Below are 25,498 nucleotides of genomic sequence, written 5' to 3'. Positions count from 1 at the left end.
GCGATACACAGTAAGGGGGCGGGGCGAGTGTCTGAGGATTTCATCGAAGGATGGTCTGGTGGTTCCTCGGTTATAGCTCCTCCATTATCGCTCCTCGCTCCTCGCTGCTCGGTCCTCCGGCAAAAATAAGGCCATTGGGACGCTACTCAATATGGCGCAGACAAATCAACTTCCGGTGAGACCGAGGAGCGAGGAAATAAAAAATAAGAGAAGTGAGAAGGGCCCTGTGTATTTTCAAATTCTAGCGCACTCGAGCTGGTTTCTCCAAAATTACCTACCCCACCTTTAAGTACATGTACCTCGTCCTCTCTGACCACGCCCAGCACCCGTACCGTAATTACACGAATAGACGCGGGTGTTTTTAATAGGTTTTTATGGTTTTTGCAAACGATAAACCGTTCTGCCTCATTACTGCAGGACAAAATACCAAAAACGGTGTAAACCTTCTGCTCACAACAGGTCAGTGAAACGTTACAGAATACTCTAAACGCAGTAATTACATCGACTGTAGTCACTGTATTTGCTTGAAAATGAATGTGGGAACTTCGAGGGACGTGAATGACCCCCCAGCTCACCTTTCCCCACATTGGCGCCGGGCCCGTCCTGTGTGCTGCAGCCAGTAGACTTGTCGAGACGAGCCCGACACCAAGCGTCAGACAACACGGCCAGCAGGAAGAGCTGTGTGATCCTCGCTCACCTGTTCAATTCACTGTAGGATAATGCTCTTGGATTAAACGCTGCAAGGCTGAACCCCCGGAGACCACATACAGCTGTTTGGCATCTGGAATCACAGAGCAAGTGAGTGGAACAGTCTGGATTACTATTTGATTAAAACTCGACCTTTAACCGGGCAGTAGAGGCTAGGTCTCTTTCAAAGTCTCTAAAGGCTGACGAAGAGTTTCTTTCATGACTCATTAAACATAGGAATTTTAAGTATCACTCCAGTTGTTGTTAAACATTAAGTCAAATAAATGGCGATAGAGTTGTTTCGCCCTAACAAAACACGTTTTTATATGCTATTCATTTGTAATCGATACATGTTTCCTCCAGGACATCGTTGTCACACAGCCATGTAAGCGAAAGTAATGGTTCAGGTTGTGCAGTTTATAGACACAACACACTGGATTTAGACATAGGCATACAGTACAAACATACACATTAGGCCACTGGTTTTAATATATTGTCATAAACGATGTTCAGTAAAGAGGATACTATATCCTGGAAAACAATGTATTTGAGATTAACACTTTCTTCAGGTCTGTTTCACTTCAGTTGCATTCATTGGCTTGAAGATTTGAAACAATATTACATGTATTAAAGGTTATTAATCAAAACCTTATTAAACCCATTGACCATGGTGCTCTTTAATACTATTGATTGTGCTCAAACAATAGGAATACATGGCTTTGATTAGACTTAAATACGTGTACTTTGTACTTCTACTCTACTACAATTCAGAGGTAAATCGTGTAAGTTTACACATTTATTTAACACCTTTACAGATTTGTATTAATAAGGTGAAATATAAACAACACTTAAAGAATGATTTAGTTACACCTGGATTACATTCACAATCTACCCTGCAGTATACCAAGTCATTCAAACTAGCTGCACCTCTACCAGCTTTGTAACACATTAATGCATCAATAATCAAAATAAAAACACATCATATATTATTCTGAAATGGATCAATCTGCATAATGAGTACTTTTACTTGTAAATGTTGCTTTGGTACTTCCACTTTTACACAAATAAAGTTCTGAGTACTTCTCCCTCCTCTGGCCTTATCCTTGGATATATATACAAACTAAGACCATTATTTTATGTGGACAGACTATGAGCTCGATCTCACAGTACTGTTTGTGCTTTTGTTTAAAATTGTTGCTATTGAAATGAATCAATATGAGTTAAAGATGCCAGAATGATGTATGTATCCTTCATAGGTGAGAATGAATGAGGCCACAGGAGTACAGAGCATCCGAGAAGCGCTCACAAGGTACAATGAAGAGGAAGGGAGCCAGGAAGGGAGCCAGGAAGGGGAGACAACAGAAGATGAGGAGCCCAGAGCCTGCGGGGTGTGTGGAGATCTGGCCAAGGGTTACCACTTTAATGCTTTGACATGTGAAGGCTGCAAGGGCTTCTTCAGGTGACGTTGTTTCAATCATGTCACTCACACATGCAGCTGTAGCACTTCCCTTATTTATGCAACTGAATTAAATTTCTAACAACTTATTCAAGAAGGAGCTTTTCACCCAGATAACAGTTACACACCCACAGTAGTTGAGAACTAATAACAATCAAAGGTTGTAAAGTTCCTGGTTGGTACCTTGTCGTCACATACAATGTCATACGTTAATACATTATGTGTGTTTTAATGCATGTGATTTTGAACTTCAGATTGGTTTTTGAGGTTATTACTGAGTGGATTTTAAAATCAATTCAGACGTGCCATAAAGAGGTCAACGCAGCTCCGCTGTAGGTTCCAGAACAAATGCAGCATAACCAAAAACAACCGACGGTCGTGTCAAGCCTGCCGCTTCCGTAAATGCCAGGCCATAGGCATGCGCCAAGAGAGTAAGTAACATCCAGACACAAAGAATGATTTTGTGTTTTTGTATTGGTAGCATGTGATTAGAGGAGCTTAAATGTAAATGCTGGAGGGATTATCATATTTGATTGAATGGGCATATTAATATGGTACTAGTATTTATATTGTATCTTTATTTGCTTTTAAACTTTTTTATTTCAACAAAATACAGTCCTACAGGAGTTATTTAAACGTATCAGATGTAAAACATGATTTTTTTAACTGTCAGAAGTGTTTTAATCAGATTTCTATACATATTTTTGTGTTCTTTTAGTGGTCATGTCTGAGAAGGAAGTACAGGAGAGGAGGACCCGCATCCAGACGAGGAAGAGGCTGGATGCACCAGTGGAGCTTTCCTCCCAACAAGAGGAAACCATTAAGGAGCTTCTCTGCAGCCACCGCCAATCATTCGACTCAGCATTTTATCGCTTCAGTGGCTTTAGGGTGCGTGAATGGCTGTCAACATGTTTGAGGTGTTGTCTCTGTTTTATCATTTCTCACTGACACTTTTTTTTTTTTCAGCCTATGGACAGAAACGCCCTTCCTGTAGGTGAGGACGAGTCTGAAAGCGAGCTGTGCTCCCTCTCCTCCACCAGTCTCTCTGGTTCCTTTGAAACACCAGAAAACCAAGAGCATGAAGAGGCCGGGAAAAAAGGCAGTGTTTTCACTGCTCTTCCACACGTGGCTGACCTGACCACTTACATGATTCAGGACATCATTACTTTCTCTAAAAGTCTTCGGGACTTCCAGTAAGCGTTTACCTCAATGCATTTTCATTTGGAAAAAAGTATTCCCTTTTAATTTTGTGTCTCTTACAGATCTCTGAACATGGAGGATCAAATTTCTCTGTTAAAGGGAGCCACATTTGAAATAATGCAGATACGCTTCAACATGGTGTTTAACACAAAAACAGGAATCTGGGAATGTGGCCATATAACTTACTGCATAAATGATGCTGTACGAGGTGAGAACACTTTATATTGGTTATTTGAAATAATATATATATATATTGTATATATATAAATAGGAATAAACTTAGCTGTTTCAACTATACAGCTTGAACATGGTAAGGGACTGTACTTACTGTATATAGCGCTTTATAAGGTATTTTCAACACCTTAAAGCGGTTTACACACTACTAGTCATTCACCCATTCACACCTCATTCAATCATGCAGTGTCACTTGCTCTAGGAACAAAAATGTATACACATTCATACACCATTGGCCATGCTATCGGGAGCAACACAGGGTTAAGTATCTTGCCCAAGAATATATTGACACGGGCATGGGATCAAATCCACAACCTTCTAGTTGAAAGACGACCGCACACCCTCACGGCCACAGTCACTGCCACATGTACAGATGAGTACCCAAAATATATATTTTTAAGTGGAGGCAACACAACAAGCTTTAAACACAACACAACATACTGTATCATCCCCTTATACAGTGCATGTCAAACGCACTGGTGCAGTTGCCTATAAACACATAAAAGTTCAGTATTAATGCTCTGGAAGTATGTTACTCTTTAGCTGGTAAATGTTTGGTTATATTTACCAGGTAGTTGCTGTATGTTTCTGCTGTGTAGTGTTGTACTGTGGGTTTATCAGAGCTTTTCTTGGGAAGAAAGCCAAGGGCCCAGTGGCACACCACTGGGCCCTTGGCGGGTTCAGAGCCCTATAGTTTGAAGTCACTATTAGCATTTCCGGTTCAGCAGACAATCAAAAATAAAAAACAAATCAAATACCAAAGAGACACAGAATAACCAAGAAGAGATGCCAACAAGAGATACTCAAAACTACCAAAAAGAGTTGAATAGTTCAAAAGAACAACAGGGTTAGCATTAAGCATTACATTTGGCTCTTTTCTGCTGTAAGAAATGTAAATGTCCCCTCTGTGGGACGAATAAAGGTATTCTGATTCTGATTAGCATTAATGTTCGCAGTTTAAGCAGCAGGGATTACAACATATTTTCAAGTATGATCTGATTATAGAGTCTGCATCACAGAGGTATGTACTGTATGTGAGGAATCTAGGTTTTAAGTAACATTGTTTAAAGGTTAACAGAACAGAAACAGCCTTATGTCAAGTATTACTGATTTACAGATGCAGTAAATTAGATAAAAAAGCAACACCTGCAGACTCAAATTTCAGTTCCGGCATGAGCTCTGCCAAAAAGTTATCTGACCTCAGTGTTTCCCACAGAATTTGATTCTATTTGTGGGGGCACCGCACCGCACCCCCGGCAAGAAAAGCCAAAGGCCCCTTAACCTATTCGGGTGGTCCACGCATCCACCCCCCCCTCAAATAAGATAAAACATGCGAGTTCATGGCTACTGTAGACCAGTGGTTCTCAAAGTGGGGTCCGCGACCCCCCGGGGGTCCGTGGCACTCTGCCAGGGGGTCCGTGAAAAGTTTTCAGATTCATTAATTTAAATTATCATGATATCATTTTTTTTTCATTTTTTTTTTTTTTCAACAAATAATCTTTTTTTTTTTTTAATCTAAAATATTTCATAGATTACGTTCAAATCTAACAAATAGATACATTTAAAAATCAAGCGCGTTACCGTGGAAACAACAATAACTGTTACGTCAGTCAAAGAGCGCCGCTGCAAGCATCATAGATATATAACACGGCTAGCATACTACGAAGATGGACAGATTTTTAAAACGACCGGTTACGGCTACAAATGAAGTAAATGAAAAACAGACAGGTCCACAGAAAACTACCGGTATGCTTAGTCCTAACTTACTTTAGTTACTGTACTGCAAAAAGCAGACGGCGCTGCGCTCAACACACAGACAGACTCAAAACCATGGACACACTGGCACATAAGTTACATAAACAATTTCTAGGCCTAAATTGCATAAGCTACAGTATTGCAACTAAGCAGACAGTTTTCTCTCTCTCTCTCTCTCTCTCTCTCTCTCTCTCTCTCTCTCTCTCTCTCTCTCTCTCTCTCTCTCCTCTCTCTCTCTCACTCTCTATCTCTCTATCTCTCTCTCTCTCTCTCTCTCTCTCTCTCTCTCTCTCTGTGTGTGTGTGTGAACAAATTGTAATTTAAAACACATTTCCTACATGTCTACACCACCTTGCCCTCTTTGGATTTAATCAAGAAACATTAACCCTGTATAATGTTAACCAAAACTGTAAAATTATGTTATATTACTAAAAACGTATTATTGGGAATCGCGAGAAGTTTCAGAGCGACAGAGACACAGAGCGTCCCCGTAACCATGGTAACTCACTCTCACTCCTGCCTGGTGCGCATGGCGCGAGAGGAGAGGGAGAGACGCAGAAGTGAGACTGATTACTTTGAGCAACATGCATGGGAATAAGTTACAATATAATACATTTGTGTATATTTCTCGCTATTCAGATGGTCATGGTGCTGCTGTTGCGCAATGTGCAGAAGTGTCTTCTTTTCGCACCATGACATTATCAGTTATGAATTTGTTTTTCACTGCTTGAGAAAACGGACTTGTGGCTGAGAGCGTGTGAAAAATGTCAATTGTGTGAGAGTCGGTAGCCCTGTGAACTCGCTTGACATTATTATGTATGAAACTGCCAATCAGATTTATTTACTTATTAATCGAAGGTGCCGGAACGCTGTTCTGGATCGTTCCGGCCCACTTTAACCCCTGTTTGTGTGTGTGTGTGTGTGTGTGTGTGTGTGTGTGTGTGTGTGTGTGTGTGTGTGTGTGTGTGTGTGTGTGTGTGTGTGTGTGTGTATGTGTGTGTGTGTGTGTGTGTGTGTGTGTGTGTGTGTGTATGTTCTGAAATGCAATTCAAATGATCACTTTTCTCTTGATTTCCCTTTGATATTTTCTTTAGGTACAGTGTTACTTGCAGCTAATTGATTGATTGTTTTATGGGTATTCTGTGTTGAGATGGTGCAAATATTTTGAATACATATCCAATATCTTTCTAATACATTTCTCTTGTGTTGTTCTTTCACATAACTAAGACTATAGAAGTGTAAAAAATAGGCTACGTCAGATTATTCCAAGGGACATACAAGTCAAATCAAGTACATTTTTATTTATATAGCCCAAAATCACAAATCAGAATGAGGGGGTCCTTGGTGTATTCTCTATCTTGTAAGGGGTCCTTGGCTGAAAAACAATTGAGAACCTCTGCTGTAGACAACGTTCTTGTTGCTCTGTGGTGCGTTGTTAATGAGTGAGACACACCGTAGTTGAGGATCTGTGGAGTTTATTCTCCCAAAAATATAATTTACAATTTAGGCATTTAGCAGACGCCTTATTCCAAAGCGATTTACAATGACCAATTACAGGGACATTCTCCCTGGAATAACCGAGGGCTACTGTAAACTGCCTTACTCAAGGGCACACTAGTAGTGGTGTTCCAGGCAGGATTTGAACTCGCAACCTTCCGATCATCAGCCCACCTCACTATCCATTAGACCAGTGCTTCTCAAAGTGTGGTCCGCGGACCACTGGTGGTCCGTGAGCGCCCCCTAGTGGTCCGTGAGTATATTGGTAAAATTTCACATTTGAAATAAATAAATAAATTAAAGTTTTCCGCACTCTCGCGGGAATATCTCCGCAATGGAGCAAGCTTAAGTTTAACTTTCGATTGCATGATATAGCCCAGATAAACACCTTCATCACACATGTTGCCACTTGTTTGTACCATTTTCTGGCGATTTGCAAAAAACGATGTGTTTTTGGATATTTGTGGAGTTAGGTGGTCCACGAGTGTTTTTGTATTGGTTAAGTGGTCCTTGGTATGAAAAAGTTTGAGAAACACTGCATTAGACCACCAAAAAAAAAAAAGAATAAAAAATAAAAAGATTATATATATATTTTTTTTTTTATGAGATCCATTTGTGGCGGACGATATTTAATTGTGACGGCCCGCCACAAATAAATCAATGTATGGGAAACACTGGACCTGATGAAGGGGTCAATGTGTACGCATTAGTTGTTACTTGTTTTGGTTTCCATTAGTAAGGCACCACGTTATACAGTATGCTGTTGAACTTCCCTCACCGCCCTTATCTGATGCTCACAGAGGTGTAACGTGACTAGCGGGGAGAGTTTTCCAGAATGTTGTCAAACCGGTGTTGTCTGCTAATTTTCTAGAGAGCAAATGAAATTCAATGACTGTTCAGTGTTTCCCACAGATATGAAATATACTTGGGCGGGTGGTGGCAAGGAGGGGGGGGGGTGCGCGAAAAAAATAAAAAGTTTTAACAACATTATTTATTGACTTTTCATTCCGGTATAATCATTTTGCGCAAAGATGGCACTGTTTGTCAGAGCACTTCATCCTTCTGGGATTTCATGAAGAACAGCTCCAACGCCTGTGTGTATGGGAATGCCTCTGGTGCTGGTCCATTAACTGGCAGTGTTTCCCACAGATCTGAAATATACTTTGGGGGGTGGTGGTAGCGGGGGGGGGTTGAGGTGACATGCAACAACATTAACCTTTCTGTTGGTCGCTTGTTAGCAGACCCTTCACGCGATGGCAGAGCGAACAGGTACAGGCAGGGCCCATAATGATAGCCCTATAGTTTAAATCTACTACCCACACATGAACATATGGAAATGGGTTACTATTTTAAAAAATAAATGTATTTATTAATGTATTTAGGAACCTATCCATGTGATTTTTAGTGGGGGTCGACCTCAAATCCTCTAGGGGGGTCCAGGGGCATGCCCCCCCGGTAAGATTTTATTTTTTATTTTGGAGTTAAATGCATCAATCTGGTGCATTTTGAGGGGAAAATAAAGAGACTAGATCTATGGAAACAGCTATATTAAACAGAACTGTATACATTTCAATAATCATAAAATCAAGGCCATAACCAACAACATCCCATTTCCAATATGAACAAAACACTGAAACTTGTTTATTAATTTTTGGTTCATTTATAGTTGTGAGTGTGTCTGTGCTCCTGAATCAGCCTCTCCTGTCTCCCTCCTCTCCCCCCTGCTCCTCTTTGAGGCAGCAGCAAAGACTAGTTTTCTCTCAACAAGTTTTATAAGTGTATCTTACCTTTTTTCACCTAGTTAACTTTGTATTTATTTATTCATGCATATTTTACTAATCACATTACATTTCATTTAGCTGACGCTTTTATCCAAAGCGACTTATAATGACCGATTACAGGGACATTCTCCCTGGAGTAACTAAGGGCTAAGTGCCTTACTCAAGGGCACACTAGTGGTGGTGTTCCTGGCGGGATTTGAACTCACAGCCTTCCGATCTTCAGCCCACCTCACTCTCCATTAGACCAATCACTACCCTCTCAAATGGAAATATGTGTTTACATAAATGGTGACCACACCGTTTGAGACCCACTGAGAACTTAGACTAAGTTAACTATCTAAACACTCAGAGAGTCCTTTACCTCACCTGAGCTGAGGTTATCCCGAGCTTGAATGACACACAGAGACCAATCAAGGGCTTTGATTTATGATCTGTATGACAGTGGCCATGTCGGCAGGCCACATCATGTGGACAGCCAGTCACCCTGTGTGAGGCAGGCCACTTAACAGGCCAGAAGGAGGCGAGATCAGAGCAAGGGAGCGAGGGATCATTGTCTACAAGTTAATCGATCGCAGATGGCGTCGTGGTCACGGACGAATAAAAAAAATAAAACATAAAAAAAAATAAAAACCTAAATGGGTCGCGAAATATACTTGGGCGGCCGTTAATATACCTGGGCGGCCCGCCCAGGTATAGTCTATGTGTGGGAAACCCTGCTGTTCATTCATGTCTCTTCTAGCTTGGCAATCCCTTGGCTGGCAGACAGTCTTTAGACAAGAGAATCAGCTGTAGACCAGGTGTTCACGGACAAGTACATATTCATATAAATATACACTTTTAACTCTAGGTCTCAGTCTTTTTCCAGGTAAGTACAAAAAACATAAAATATTTCCTTGTTTGTGTACACCCGGACAATAAAGCTTAAAATGAAGAATAATAAAATAATATAACAATTAACAACCAACTGATTTAATGTGGATTCAATACATTGTGCCTCACACTGTGGAAACTAACGCAGGCAAGGAACTTGAGCACACTTAGTTCATTTTCATGTTTTTCCCTTGTGTCACTATCTATTATTCTTTTACCATCTCTGTCCCATAGCGGGTTTCCAGCCACTTCTGCTGGAGCCTCTGCTTAAATTTCACCACATGCTGCGCGACCTGTGCCTGCAGGAGGAAGAGTACGCCCTCATGCAGGCCATGTCCCTGTTTTCTCCAGGTAGCATCTTCAGGATCTTCATCAGTTCCTCCCCGTTCTTGCTAATCAATCATTTATAAACCCTGTGAATATCTAAAACCTAGAAACAGTGTGTATTTGAACCCAGTCAAACGTATTTTCAACATTCTCATATTTGCTGTTGAATAGTAAGCGTGATTTTATTTGATCAGACCGTCCAGGTGTGCAGCAGCACCGTGTGATTGACGAGCTTCATGAGAAATTGGCGCTGACTCTAAAGTCCTGGATTGACTGCAAGAGGACAGGACCAGAGAAACAGTGAGTGTAATACATAGCGCCACCCTGGGACCACTCCCTTTTAAATCTTTCTCAGATTCCCCCTCCTTTGTTTCCTCTGTGCCTGCAGCCTGCTGTACCCCAAAGTGATGTCCTGCCTCACTGAGATGAGAACAATGAATGAGGAGTACAGCAAACAGGTTCTGCAGATCCAGGACATCCAGCCGGACATTATCTCGCCTCTCATAATGGAGATGGTCAGTAAAAACCCCTGTAGTGACTTCTGATAGCGACATCTACTGTTCATAGCCGGGACCAGCTCAATGTGCTCATTGGTTTGAAGAAGCCTTCTGTTTTTTATGTTGTTAAATGTGTCCAAATTACACTTACATCATGTGATGTCCAAAGCACGAAATCCAGATGAAGATAATCAAGTCCTGCTGAAATATAACACTATCAACTTTCAAGTAAGCTATGAATTAGGACACAATTAAGTTTCAGGGGTTACAGTACAGTGGCAGTGGATTATGGTAGATTTAACATTTGTGCCATTTGTTTTACAAATGAAGTTGTAAATTGTAAGTTCACTTTGTGTGTCTATGAATGAATGCTGACATAACGTTTTTTTAAGAGAATTGTGAGAGAAGATGAACTTTGTATTTTCTAAGAGAACGGTCATATATATATATGTTTGATGCATTCATGTGAAACAAGAAGGCTCTACACATATTGTAAATACAAATGCTCTAGGGCCATAAACATCATAAGACAAACACTGCCCCACTGTGGTCATTCTGTCTAAAAATAAAACGGATCAGTTGGTCGGGAAATCTGGGCTAGTCAAAGAAGTAGGACCTAAACCAGAGGGCACGACCTTGCAATTAAAATATTCTATGTTAAGATGTACTGTTAATGTATGAATTTATAATCATTAAATGGGCTGCTGCTGTTTCTCATTGTCAATTAGAACTCAACAGTGTTTTTATTTCAACTTATATAATCACTGTTGCACTTTTTAGCCATGCTAGCGGCATAGTTCGAAAAAGAGAAACGCAAATGTGAACATGCTGAAGCCATCATCTCGTAAACTAGTGTTGAGAGTAGAGGGAGAGAATTGTTATCTTTTATCAAGTTAAGTTCTTCGTTACAATAAAATGTTTAGCGATTCGATGCAAGTCTCAGGAACATTTACCACCAAAACACTGACCAGGCTATACACATTTACCACACTCTTACTCAAAGAAGATGGAGCAGACAAAGATGTTGATCATTTCCAGGCTATCCTACTCTTTATTTAATGCAAATTACAGTACCAGGGAACTATTCCTCAGAGCACGCAGAGGGAATATTTACAGAGGTGCACATTTAGCATACCTTCACAGAACAAAACAAAAAAATGAAATCAAAGTTTCAGTCACAAACGGAGGCATTCAAGTAGTAGTACTGTTATACAGGATGTTGTGGTACTCTTTTTCTTTAAACCCAGTTAACATGTTAAACGTGTGTATATGCCAGCATAATATTTTATACTAGTATATACACTTATTATTTGGTAACCTTTGTGGTGTTTTTATTGAACTGGAGTTACGGGGTAGGGTGAGGTGTTCAATCTTTCTTGTGGAGGGTAGCAACACGTTCATGAATGCAAAATTACAGCAAGCAGGAGACAGGAGAGAGGCTACATGACTCGATGCCTTAGGTGCTACTGAAGTGTGCAGACAGGAAGGAGAACAAGCAAAAAGGACAACAAAAGATCCAGGAGACAGAATACATACATAACTGCCTCATCACAACTACATCTTAGTTTGGCTTTTGGTAACAGAACCAACACTGTGAGTTACACAGAAAATATACTGTATTGACTACAGTATACGAGGCCTTTTTTAACCCCCGCTGCCATCCCCCAAACCCACTTCATGCCCCGGAGCCTGTGCCAGGACTGTGATATACAAGTTTGTGCTGTGTGTGCATGTGTGTCCAAGATAAAACATCTATTAAAATAAACACTACTCGTATCTTCAGTTAAGGAAAAAAAGAAACCTTACAATAATTAACAATGTCTGTATATTACATTAAGTGTGCAATGAAAAATGGGAAGAGGTGCGAGTGGAGGGGGACTGAAAATCAAGTGGGAGAGAGTGTGTGTGTGTTGCAGGACATTCAACAGCACCAAAGGGAGAGTCCAAGTCAGGGGGGGGGGGGAGTGGGTGATGGAAGGGGGAGGCGGGGTGAGCGGGGAAACAAGGCGAAGGTGTATGAAAGCAAAGGCACTCCAAACTATAGTTACACTATACATGACTAGTTCGTGTTACAATAATACAGCTGTCATCTACTGTACTGTACAGGTAAGATTGAACATATGGCTGGATAAAGCTGATCATCATCATCTACAATATCCATAAACATCAGTTTTGCTCCGATTGTTTTTTTTAATCTTTTTTTCTTTCCCTACCTTTTATCATCTTTGTTTTTGCTCATAAACAGTACATGGGTCTGCATACATACATACCTTGAACACAACATGAACAAAAAATAAACGTAAAAAAACAACATACAAGTCAGAATTTTGGTGAGGAGCATTTATACTGTATATACACATTCTGCTTTTCTTTCTTTTTTTTTTTTTTTTAAATGTAGTGAGTATTGTCTGTAAATAAGACGCTTGGACAGACTGTACCGAGGGGCTCTATGTGCGGCGGGGGGAGCGAGAAGGCTAGGCTAACACTTCAGTCAGTGGTCACAGAACAGGAGACAGTCAGAGGTGAGGGGACCGACGCCAGAAAGAAGAGTGATGAGAAACACTGTGGATTTTTCACAGAGACTGAGAGAAAAAGGACGGGGGGGAAGATGTTCGTCTAGAAACTGCACTGTCACAGAAACAGTTACAGACAGAGTCGGTACAAAGACAAGGGATAGAGCAATGCCCTAAATCCATCTACAGCCTTAATACAGACAACACAGGGCAGACAGCTGGAATCTAACAACACTCCAGCAAAGAAAACAAAAACACCACCTCATCTAGATCTATTGTCTTTAGGCAGCAGCAAATATTGCCACTGCTCTGCCAGATATGAGCTCACCATAAATGATTTCTGAACCATTGTAGTTAATATACATATATCTATATATACTTTTTATACATAAGGAAAAGTAATATATAAACTGTGTATGTATGCAAGTTTGTTTTGTATGTATATATTATACAAGCACACAGGACCAGATACATGTCACATCCATCGCACATGGCAATCCAAAAACATCTGCCCAGGAGTACAAAACAATTTAAAACAAGGTCGCGTAAAACAGCTTTTCAGACCATTTAAAAACAACCCTAGGCAACGGAAAAAAAAGAAACCTGTCCAAACGTTACCCCCGCAAGTGGACTGCGTCTTTCCACATACATCAGGATTATCATGCACCCATGTGTGTGAGGATGTACGTGTGTGTTTGTGAGTGTGTATGTGTGTATACCCGTGCGTGAGCCTCATGCCTTGTCTGCAGAAGTGGAGTTGAGAAGTGAGAGGGTGTGGAGACCCCCGGGAGATCCTAACCATACTCAGGCCATGCACTACAGGAGGAACCAAGGGGGGGTCGGCCAGGGGACACATCGGGGTCAAAGGCTGCAGAAAAATGGGACGAGGAGGACGAAGGGGGAAGGCCGGAGAGGGGGAACAGCTTAGGACTTTTTCTACAGATTGTCCTCTTACAAACATTAGCAGGCTAGCATTGTGTATACATGTACAGTGTACTTTAACAAGAGTACAGTCGACAACACCTCTGGCCCTGCGCTTTGCTTCCCCGTCGAGAGGGCACGGAGAGACGTCTTTGAGGGAGGATGGAGTAGAGTTCAAACAGCTGGATGAAGGGCCAGTCAGGGACAAAAGATCAGGGATAAGGGGGGCTTGGTTTGTGGTTTTGGCATGGGGCTGTGGGCTAGCTGTTGAACCCGGACTGCGTCAGCATCGCTCCGCTGCTGTCGGGGGGGAGAGCAGGGTGGAGCTGGGCGGAGATCACGCCCTGGCCGGGGCGATGGAAAGGCCGAGGGCTGAGGCCGGGCGTCTGAGGGCTCAGGAGGTGGAGGCCGAGGCGGAGGCGGTGGTGGTGCTGGGGCCTCGCTCTGTGCTGCTGCCATCTGAGGAGAGGAGCAGATCTACAGTCAAATGAATACTTGTATTGTAAAGAAGCAATTGAAATAAGAATGCTTTATAATATTTACATTATTTATTTTATTGCACGTAATTTATTGTATATTTTAAATGTTCTGAGCAAGATCCTTAGCACCAAACTGAAGCTGCTAATTGACATTATTTTGATACCCAAGTGTAAATGTGTGAGTATGTATTTTGTTGTGGAAGCAGTCCGCCTGCACAGCAGAGTTTAGTGCCCACAGTGCTTTTTAAAACACAATTTATAGCAAGTCGACAGAACATTAAGTAGGAGTAACATTAGCGCCAGTACTTCTAATAGATACAAAGTATAGTGCCAGTGGAAGCGTCTAACCTGTGGTGGCAGAGGTGTTGGTGGGGGTGGAGGCGGCTGCCTGGCTGCGGGCGTGGGCTGGGATGAGTATGGAGGCCAGAGAGGGATTACTGGATAACTCTGAAAAAAAAGTTGCCAGGTCATGTTTTAAAAATAGCATAAAGCATGGAAGCCATCGATGGAAACGTGTTTTAATAGGTACTAATAGTTGTGCTTATCTATGAATGAAAACTGATGGCACAGTACGAGAACACCTTTTCATGGAAAAAGAGACAAATAAAATACATTTAATCGTAGTGTTTACCAATACAAATTCAAACTTCTGAAAAAACTTTAATCCTTAAAAGAAGGTAAATCAATGAATCAATACATTGCAAGTCATTTATTGAAGCAAATATTCTGGTTTAGTTTTGATTCCAAATGTTATATCTGCTGGTTTATTTAGTCTTTTGTGCTGATCAACAGAACGTCCGTGCGTGTGCATGTACCCTGGGTGGTGAAATTGAAGAGGGAGGGCTTCTCTCTCCCGTTGGGTAGTTTGACGTTGGGGTCGCGCAGCTCGTCAAAGAAAGAGTGGGCGCAGGCCTCTAGAGGGGTGAGGCGGGCGGTGGGGGTGTACTCCAGCAGGCGAGAGCACAGGGCGATGGCCTCGGGAGGCGTGCGCGGCCGGAACACCTGAACAACAGTTAGACACCAACACGGCTGTCAGCAGGGACACGGGAAGTCTGCTCTCAAGGAGAATACTGAAGACATTCAAATGTTTTTAACACATACACACGAAGACACAAAATGGACTAATGCAAACAAATGAAAGCACTTTCTATGACTCAGATCTAAAATGCAGTTTGAACATACTTAAAATGCTTTGAAGTAACAGCACTGTATTATTATAGTTATAAGCACTTATAATGCTCTTTTACAATAATCATAACACATTTTATATAAAGCATTTTACAATTACTTTGAAATGTCATGTAATCTGCACTGTGATAGCCTCTGCGGAAATACGGTCCTATTGCTGGAAGACTGGATGGTTGCCGATGTATTAAAGTGCCCTTGTTCTATGTATGTACCAATTTAATTGAGTGTTGTTATTTTTCTTTAATGTAAAGTAATGTAGTTGTCCTGTGTATATGTATATATTGCTTTGGGCTCTATGTTTTTGTTCTATGTATCTGCTTTTTTTTGTATGCTGAAAATCAATAAACATATTGATAACAAATATGTCATGTAATTGTGATACCTCAAATTGTTTGTCACTAACTGACATTTTAGATAGACATCTATTATATATATTATATTTTTATTTACTTAAAACAAACCATGAGCACTTACACCTATAACAAGCCAGCTGATTATGTATCATATCTGCCTATAACTCAGGAATGTCTTTACTAACATTAATGGCATTATAATGAGATTCTAATGTTTTACATCCATTACAACTTGAAATTATAATACACTATGATCCTTGCAAAAAATGAGTTACAAGTTTAAAACACTATGAGAATTGACTCAAAGTCATTGTCATTGAGTATTTTTAGAAATCATGTGTCAATATAAATATAAATGTTATTTATATAGCGCTATAAGCAGATTACAACGCATTTTGAATACGTTCATAATGCATTATAGACATGGGCGTCATATTTAGTGTAAATGATGAAGCCTGCTCTACTTTAATGTAGAGGTTAGTGTGTAGGGGTACGACTGTCACTAAAGGACTGAGCGCTGCAGCAGTGAACAGTCTCAGTGACAGAGTGCAGTTGCAGAGAGCGACCACAGCGGGGCGCCTCAGAGTCTCACAGGAGGACCTGCTGACGCTGCCGCTGATTGGATGGCTTTTTTATTCAATGCAGGAGCTGAAGGTGGGACTGCTGAGGGGGAGCCAGGAAGAGAACATGTCCCTCTGGTTTATCACACCTGTTCTATCTTCACCAGATGAGGGCAGGAAGTGGAGAACTAAGGGGATATTCTGGTGGTGCCGGGTCAATCTGTCTTTAATAAACTAACAGATACAGCAGAGCAAAGTCAGGACTGTTGAGCCAATTTGAAAGCATGTTTAACTGACAGTCAAAAGCATCGGCTAAATACTTTACATAATGTTTATTTAGCAATTACTGTACCTGCATTTAACTTGAAATATTGACCAAAAACGTATCATTTAAACCAGGATTTTAACGCATTTTAAAGCATGTTGTGGCATTTTGTTAATCCACGACCGCTTAAAAATACCCTGTACCAATAATTAATACCTTACTCAAAAAGGAGCAAAAATAAGATTACAAACAAGCCATATTTTATGGGCAAGCACGCCTCAGATATTAAGCTATGCATGCAAAATAAAAATATTTCAATAGAGCTTTATGACAACTGTGTAAAGTTGAGTATTTAGCCTGTATTTTATCCGTCACTCTTCACAGAGTCTGTAAGCTCAGAGCAGCTTTTGAGGCTTCATGCGGCTCTGTTGGGAGGATGTGATAAAGATGGAGGAAGGATGGCATGCAGGTATGATGGGAGACACAAGCATGGAGACAAGCTGTGGATCTTAGAGAAGTAAAAGGGCTCCTGTACCTGTTGACTCACCTTAGTCCAAGGATGTGCCTTAATCTGGGGGAACTTGAACTCAGTGTAGTTGGGGTTCATCTCCCGGATCTGCTCTCGGGTCGGGGTGCCGAGAACCTGGAGAGGACAGGACAGACAAGAACAGGAACAATACGTCATCAACTGGAATTCAAAATATCACACATTTTCATCACTCATGAACAAGACATCTTAGTGTCATATATCATCTGAGTATCGTTTATGAGGACTTATACATCCTGTGTGTCAACCCGAGTCATCACCTTTATAATTTCAACCAACTGATCCACTCCACTGTCACCGGGGAAGATTGGTTGTCCTAGCAACAGCTCTGCTAGCACGCACCCAGCTGACCACACATCTAGAGAGGAGGCAGGTCACACAAAGGAGAAATGTCAGATACAAGCGAAGGAGGTAAAATAATAACATTTGAGCTCATATACAATCTGATAGTATTTCATTATCTTTGTCCACACCAATGTATCATTCACAATCATAGAAGAATCGTAGTAGTATTAATAAAATCATCAACATCACCTGAGGCTACAGGGAAAATTCACCCCACAACAACTAGGGGTGTAACGGTTCACAAACATTTCGGTTCGGTACGTACCTCAGTTTTTAGGTCACGGTTCGGTACAGCAGAACAAATTATCACAAGATAAAATATATATATATATTTGTTTTAATTATTATTAAACTGTGAATAATGTATTCACTCAAATAAATACAAAATATAGTAAAATAAACATTAAGGTGCAGCATTTCGATGAACTGAAATAATCTGTATTTGAACTGTACTGTACCTAAGCAGCCAGCTTGACATTAGGACTTGCTTGTCATTGTATTTTCATGTTGTTTAAAGAAAGATGAACTTGTCCACATTGCTTGCTGAAAGGGCAGATCTGCTGGCACTAACAATGTCTCCTGCTGTGGAGAACACCCTCTCTCTAGGGACAGAGGTAGCAGATACAGCCAGGTAGCGCTTTGCTACCATGGCAACATAAGGATATTTGGCGTTTGTAATAGCTTTGGCTCGGTCTGAACTCTTTGCGAGTGGTGGAGGCTTAAATGCTAGTGGGAGTTGGGTTTGACCTTCAGTCTTTTTTCTTTTGGTACCGGTGATATTCACATTCGGGTGATGCCTTTTCAAATGAGTGTGCAAGTTTGATGCGTAACCAATTTGAGTTGAACAATGCCGACAAACAGCTTTGGTTCGGTCCACCTGTCTTTGTCCGTCATCCTTATACGTAACCAAAATGTTCCCAAACCGGAGACTTCAATGATGCTGGAGGATTTTTGAGCTCAACTTTATCTGCGTTCGCCATTTCCTCAAATGACTGACTACATCTGAACACATCCCTGTGACCAGCTCTCATAGTATGCCTCTCGTCCAATGAAATGACTTGGTCGCTCTATGACGCGTTGAAGATTACTTCCAAAAAGTTGTTCACGTTCTCAATTTTTTACGTTTAACATTATATATTTGTATATTATATACACGTGTACCGAACCGAAGGGCCCGTACCGAATCATTTCGGTATGGGTACGTATACCGTTACACCCCTAACAACAACATAAAAAAATAATATTTGTATTTTAAGATTGTTTTGGTGTGAGTTGCTAGGGTTTGGATATTTAGGATATTTAGAGGGTCTGCCTTTACTTAAATATGATTGAATTATATGGCATTACGCTAGTGATCTAAATACATTTCAAAAACTCAACAGCAATTTCTTTCTCAAGAAATCAGGACCAGGAAGGCTTTGCTAAGTTGGCCAAAAATGTCTGGTGGTTGTAGTTTGGTGGAAAAATAGTCCCTACATGAATATTCAAGGAAAAGCAGACATCTCTTCGGCCGATATCATCAACTCACACCAAAACAAACTTTGTGAAAAGCAGGTAAAAGTCAAATATGTCTTTTTCTAAAGGTGAAGTGTCTCTAAGTGTGAAGCTTATTAAGTGGCTTAATGGTTAACGTGTTTCCTTTGGCAGCTGGAGTCAGCTTACCTATGCTGGAGGTGTAGTCAGTGGCACCGAAGATGAGCTCAGGTGCTCGATAGTAGCGAGAGCAGATGTAGGACACATTAGGCTCCCCGCGGACCAGCTGCTTAGCACTGCACACAAAGTCAAAGCACATTATCACCTTCAGCATTTTGTGCTGCATTTCGGAAGAAAAAAGGGGTATATGACCCAAGAGAAAAGCCTTGGGTAACATTTTCAGTGAATTGCTCAAATTGAGAACAAAGATTTTTCCCCATTTATAAGCTTCAGGGTAGACACCAAACTCAAGATGAGAAGAACGATACTACTTCCATTTCTGTGTGATAAATCTCTACAGCTTAGCAAAGACTGTAAACTCAGGTAAAAGCAGTTTTCTTTTCTATCCAAAAATGTAAATAAATGAACCTTTCAGCACCTCAGAAGCTGGATAACACTAAATATGTCTTGGTCGTTTCATCTGTACAAAAAAATGAAGCAAAAAATCAACATGTATCAGTGTTACGGGGAATTATGTACCAGGTTGTTGCTGAAATGTGCCAGGCCTAAAGCAATGACTCCAGGTAGAAACTATATACTGTATCATGTGATAAGTATTGCTCATTAGAGGTGCTACGGTTAGTGTGTAATCCTTTAGACACAGCCACGTTAGCTTTCTACTGTTTCAAGTCTTTATGCTAAGCTAACCCGCTGGGGCTATAGAATCATACTCTCTGCAATAAGCTCATTTCTAAAAACCTCTGACTATTCCTTTTAAACTCTAACACCGGTTTCTGAGTCTCACCTGCCAAAGTCGCAGAGCTTGAGCACAGCGGTCTCTGGATCCAGCAGCAGATTTTGGGGCTTGATGTCCCGATGACAGATCCCAAACGAATGGATGTAGGCCAGGCTCCTGAACAGCTGGTACATGTACAACTGCACACAGAAACACACACACACACACACACAGGTTACAGCAACACACACAGCAAGCTTAGTTTTTATAACAGGGTTAAAGTCTGGAAACAAGCACTCATTTCAGCCTGGTCAAGTACAACATTTATCAGCAAATGTCTCGACTACAGCGCCTCTTCAACTGCTGAACTTTGATAACGTGGCTCTTTAGAGATTACAAGGAACATTTCTGCCACTGCAAGGGAGTCTTTCTTTCCTTCGAGTCAATCAGAAACTGCTGATATGGGTGATGTATGTATACTAAACTGATTCTAAGGTCGTTAATGCCAAATATGTTTAGCCATTAACTCTTTTAAACTACCACAACGTTTCAAATCAAAGCAGGCGACATGTTTATTATTTCTTGCTACTTTTTGTGAATACTCATCCCACATTTCCTGTACTGATGAATATGTATGCATCTGCGTGGAGCATACCACTCCCTGTCGTGATAGAAACACACACACATATTTATATACCTTGACATAAACCATGGGCAGGGTCTGTTTGGCTCGGCTGTAGTGTCGGGCCACTCTGTAGACGGTCTCAGGAACGTAATCCAGAACCAAATTCAGATACACCTCATCTTTCTGTTGGAGAAGCAACAACATGCAGACAGAGGAGATTAGTATAAAACATATTTCATAGTTTGAAATGTTCAGCAATAAAAGGCTTTCATTTATATTGTGAGGCTTTATTTATGATGAGAAATTCTAATCATCATTCAGTATACCCCTTCTTACAAGACATTTTGAATAGAAACAATACAAAATAAAATCCCATTCATGACCTAGAAATGCGCAAATGTGTTTCTCTTTGTGTCTGCAGTGTTTCTGAAACTAGCCGTTTGTGGGATGATGTTTTTTTCACAGACTAACATTGTATAGGACTCGTCCCCGAGGGCAGGACACACACACAGCCATGCGTCATAACGGCCCGCACTCCAACTGTGGCCGCAGACAATGAGATCATTTCCTCATTTCCTGGTTGGGGGAGGTCAGTGTTGGAGGGCGGGGTTCTGCATGATCTTGGAGCACCGACTCAAGGATGCAGTACCTGAGGCTTCTCCACCCAATCATTCTTTCCTTTTTCCTTTGAATCTGCACTGAGTCATCAGGTGTTTCTTGTGAATCCATTGTTTGAGATAAGTCCAATCACACTTCATTCCTTCAAAGCTCATTCATGCAATGGTTTATTTGTAGGGACAGCCGAGCCTTCAGATAAAACACTGTGTTCAGATGAAGGGATGTGTGATGGGATTAAAACAGAACTGGGCAGCAACAGGCAGCAACCTGGTGCGTTTAAGTCCCGTCGCTTAAACTAGACGCGCCTGAGAGGAGGCGGGGCTTATTTCCATGAGGATACAAACAACGGGTCATCTGTTCGGGTCAATCGCTTCTTTGGTGCCGCGGCATTTGTGCCATTGGGGTCTTGTGCTTTAACTTGATATGTTATCGCGATATGTGATGTCACTTCTCATCCTGATTGAACGCACTATAAGAACAGTAGAGTTTTTGGACGATTTAATCACCAGAATAAGTGCCTTTAGACACTCCCTCAATACAGTGTCTTACATCATAATAGACATTATCTTCTGTCGACAAAACCAATTTCAATACCAAATCCTGACCTCCCATTGGTCCTTCCCGCACATTTTCTCATACAAGAGACAGTAGGAACATTTTCTACATTTCTTTAAAGGCTTACAACTGGATGTTCATTTTTTTAATTAATGTTATAAAACAGCTGGGCACTGCGGTTATTAATTCAACAGTAGTAAATAGTACATTTGTCGACTACTTTCGGTAGAGAATATTTCACAATTGCCCACAACCTTTTGTATCACTGCTCTATAGCCAGGAGTGGTCATTAGCTTTGAGTCATACTGGCACATAGAAACATATCTGTAACTAATGTGTTACTGTGTTTGAGGGAATAGCACTAGAGAGCTCCTGCCTCATGTGACCGCTGTTTAACCCAACACACTCCTGTGAGACAAACTGCCTTGGGGTAATATGACAGCGCTTCCAACTCTAATTAATTAAATTATTCTTCAATTTGTTCGGGCACTAAAAGTCTGTATCACTTGACTATGCTCTCGGCAAGTCTGCAAAGCACGAAGAGCGAGCTAGGCCAGTGAAGAGCTCCCAGACAGACTGTGTGGTTCACTTCTGTCAGCTCAATGCCCCGCTTTGTGCTGACTGCTCTCTCCCGCTCACACTCAGACAATTAGACTGAATGAAATGCAGGATGGGAGGACTCGGAGACAGGGTCACACAAACAGATGCAGATATCAGTGACGATGTGCAGCATCCAGAACAGTTCTCAGACACAGATAGCTTCATGCACACTCTCATCCGTCACTGGTATTACACTCCCCTCTATTACTCATCTCTATGCGTCTCTCTCCTGTAGACGAGTGTGAGAGTGCACCCACCCACCACTAGCTCCCATTGATAATATTTGTGACGACTAGAGGGCCTGCTCCGCCTCCCGCTAGCGGCTAGTGCCATCAAAGCCATATTTAGCCTAGCAACAGCGATGACTCACTTCCTGCCTCACTACAAAGCCACTTCCTTGGCTTGTTCCCAGATGGTTAGCCAGGTGATGCTCTCATTGGCTCCTTGTTCATTCCCTGGCTAAATAATTCAGCCTTTAATTTGCTGGGGAAAACTGCTTGCACCTGAACAACTGTGTCAGCTATCTATCACAACAATCACCATGCTACATTGTGTAAGACCAGATTGAAATGTGTGCAGTGATACATCAATCTTGAATATGCTAGTTTCAACTCTTGTAGCTTATATTAGCATGTGAGTCTGTGCTTGTTACAAATGCATATTACTCTGTAAGTCACTAATGCATTCATATATGATAAATGGTAAAGAACTGAATAAATGATCCATACTTTGTGAAAACAGTTCACGGATCTGATAAATGAATGTGTGCTGTGGCCAAAGCCTGATTTTTGTCGAGAAATGGCTACGAAATAAACTCTCACTTAGTGAATCCTGTGGATCTGCCGACTACACACCAGTCCCGGCTCATTACCCAAAACCAATGTGTTTCAACCAAAGTCTGCCTATTAACATATGTTTATGTTAATGTAGCAGCTTGAGTAATTTTGCCTGAAGCCTCAGAACCAGTATAACTATTCCGTCCACACCAGCATCCACTATACTTTCGAGTGCATATTTTGAAGAGTAAAAGTCCAACTGCTGGTTGCCTATAGCTGCCTACGCTGTTAGGACATGTGGCCTTGTGTTTGAACAGTATTTAACAAAGGGTTAAAGGGTCAAAGCAAAAGCCCACTGTGTGAGCAAGCCACATGCCAACAGTTACATAAGACTACCTGTTCACATGCTGGCAGCTCCAGTAGCAGCCCCTGCCTCACAGCTGCACTCAGCATGACCCCCCCCCCCCTTCATCAACTACACCTCCACACACCTGACCTCATCTTATCTCTGCCTCACCCTCTGCTATTTTACAAATCTGTCATCTATCTATTAAGCTGTCTGCAACCTTCCACCTTCCTAGGGGATAACCTTTTGCCTACTTCTCCAGCCCTACCCCCCCCCCCTCTTTTCTAAGTCGATCTCAATGGGTGGTAAATCCCCATACCAACAACACGGTGCCAGTCTCCATAATTAGCCTGGAGTGATATGGTAAGAGGAGGAGGGTGAAGAAATTGATACATGAAAGCGGGACACACAGAAGGGGGTACGGGCGGTTTAAAAGGTGAATGTATAAAAAGATCGAAAAACATAAGTTGGGCAATTCAAAAAAACTAAATCATGTGATTGCAGAAGTCAGATCGGGAAGGTGTACGGTCATTCTCCGCTGTCAGTGTGTCAGTATACCAAGAAGTAGCTGCAATTCCCAGAGGTCAGTGAGCACATGGCACGAGGAGACGGGTGGGGAACTGGGCGGAGCTTACAGAAGGGAGGGGAGGGTTTGGGTGAGGCTATAATTAGCCAACACCCTCTGGCAAATAGGTGCTCAGGAACCAACCCTCAAACGTCCCTCCTCCCAACCACCCTCATCATCACCTTCCCTCTATAATCCCCTGCAGCTTTCCTTGGCCCCGGTAGGTGAGCAGCATGGGAGCATTCCTAACTGCCGAGTCATGGGTATAGTCCCAACAGTGTGTCTGCCAGGTTGGTGTCTATATTTAAAACATGATTCTCTGCTAGTTGAATGACATAGTCCAGCCTTGTAGTCTCCAGGGTTCCTGCAATGGTCGACAGAATCAGATAGAGAGGGAGACTTGTACCAATTAATTTATTAAGGCCAGGAATAACGCATTTGATGGTGAAGCTGAAAGGAAGACAGGGTTTAATAGTAAGCATTGCCCACTTTCGTGGTGTGGTGGAAAAAAGTGGGTAAAGAATGTAAACCCATTGTTTTTTTCAGGGGAGGATGATGCGAGTAGCTAAGGAGTAAGCCATGTCACTTCCATATCATCTCTGCTGAGAGTTGCACATGCACAGTACTGATTGGGCACTTGAGTGTGGCGTCGGATAAAATGGCATCAGGTAACGACAAAGTACATGTGTCCAAGTTAGCATTTCAACTTTCCTGGAATCAGGAGTTTAAATTGGTGGTTTTAGAGGATGTGGGTCGACTCCAGATTCATTGAAGTGAATAAAGCTTTAAAAAGACAATTAACATTAGTCTTTGTTGAACATGAACAAGGCAACAAAGGCATGTTATAAACAAAAAGAGGCAGAAAAGTCACAGGTAAGTGAAAGACTATGGCTGAATACTAATGGCTCAATTTGACTTGTCTAATTGAAGTGCTCAATAATTTAAACATTTAAAAGCAAAGCAAACGTAAGTGCTGTGATAAAAAGTGAGTACTTAAAAAGAGATATTCCATTTGTTGAAACTCAAACTCCTGTGTGTTATTAAAAACAATTAATTATGCAGCTTGGAGACAAACCTCAGACACACCGTCCACTGACCTTGTCTCCACTGGAGTAGAAGAAGTAGCGCAGGCGGACTATGTTGCAGTGGTCCAACTTCCTCATGATCTGCAGCTCCCGATTCTGCACACAACAAACACATGAAAGACACATTTACATTTTAGTTTCAAATGATATCCAAGTTTTATTCTCATGGTCCATGAAGTAAGTCTGTGGACCTTTTAGAGACGTCAAATCTACCTATTGGACCCACAGAAAAATGAGGGACAATTAGCTTGAAGTGGTATTTAGATTAATACTGCAGATGGTTTTTTTGTCAATTTATTGAAAATGTCAGAAACAAAACAACAATAATAATATTTTATTTTTTTCTTATAATAATAATAATTATAACAAAGAGAAGAAGAAAACATGTTCAAGGTACACATTTAAAAAAATTCTCAAATAGTCTTTGTCATGTTCAAAAGGGGCAAGAAGAAGCTTAAAAAAACCTTTCTGGCCCTACCCCCTCG

At 41.4% G+C, this 25,498-nt stretch overlaps 2 protein-coding genes across 6 annotated transcripts in view; one reads left to right on the top strand and one right to left on the bottom strand.

Moving 5' to 3' along the window:
- The first annotated feature begins 372 nt into the window (after window positions 1-372).
- On the top strand, window positions 373-11,028 carry nr1i2 (nuclear receptor subfamily 1, group I, member 2). Of its 2 annotated transcripts, none has more exons than XM_034200392.1 (9): window positions 373-798; window positions 1,944-2,146; window positions 2,444-2,574; window positions 2,862-3,031; window positions 3,110-3,336; window positions 3,406-3,551; window positions 9,715-9,831; window positions 10,002-10,107; window positions 10,196-11,028. In XM_034200392.1, exons 2-9 carry the CDS (start codon window positions 1,950-1,952, stop codon window positions 10,350-10,352), a joined length of 1,251 nt encoding a protein of 416 aa, XP_034056283.1. In that variant the 5' UTR covers window positions 373-798; window positions 1,944-1,949; the 3' UTR covers window positions 10,353-11,028. The 2 variants fall into 2 exon arrangements, with proteins under 2 accessions (XP_034056283.1, XP_034056284.1); XM_034200393.1 differs by having other exon boundaries at window positions 375-798; window positions 1,944-2,075.
- Window positions 11,029-11,326: 298 nt separating this feature from the next.
- Window positions 11,327-25,498, bottom strand: part of gsk3ba (glycogen synthase kinase 3 beta, genome duplicate a) — a 35,817-nt gene continuing 21,645 nt past the window's right edge. The window contains exons 3-11 of one of the 4 annotated variants that reach the window (XM_034200388.1): window positions 25,026-25,109; window positions 20,541-20,651; window positions 19,913-20,043; window positions 19,138-19,244; window positions 17,391-17,488; window positions 17,119-17,226; window positions 15,033-15,219; window positions 14,566-14,664; window positions 11,327-14,215 (exon numbers count right to left, since the gene is read on the bottom strand). In XM_034200388.1, the coding sequence (XP_034056279.1) occupies window positions 14,133-14,215; window positions 14,566-14,664; window positions 15,033-15,219; window positions 17,119-17,226; window positions 17,391-17,488; window positions 19,138-19,244; window positions 19,913-20,043; window positions 20,541-20,651; window positions 25,026-25,109 (1,008 nt within the window). In that variant the 3' untranslated portion in view covers window positions 11,327-14,132. The remainder of the gene's footprint in view (window positions 14,216-14,565; window positions 14,665-15,032; window positions 15,220-17,118; window positions 17,227-17,390; window positions 17,489-19,137; window positions 19,245-19,912; window positions 20,044-20,540; window positions 20,652-25,025; window positions 25,110-25,498) is intronic. The other 3 variants (XM_034200389.1, XM_034200391.1, XM_034200390.1) reach the window with 3 other exon arrangements.

The sequence above is a fragment of the Gymnodraco acuticeps genome, unplaced genomic scaffold (assembly GCF_902827175.1).
Source record: "Gymnodraco acuticeps unplaced genomic scaffold, fGymAcu1.1, whole genome shotgun sequence".
NCBI lineage: Eukaryota > Metazoa > Chordata > Actinopteri > Perciformes > Bathydraconidae > Gymnodraco > Gymnodraco acuticeps.
The sequence above is the reverse complement of the archived record's forward strand: the minus strand, read 5'-3'. Positions and strand labels throughout refer to the sequence as shown.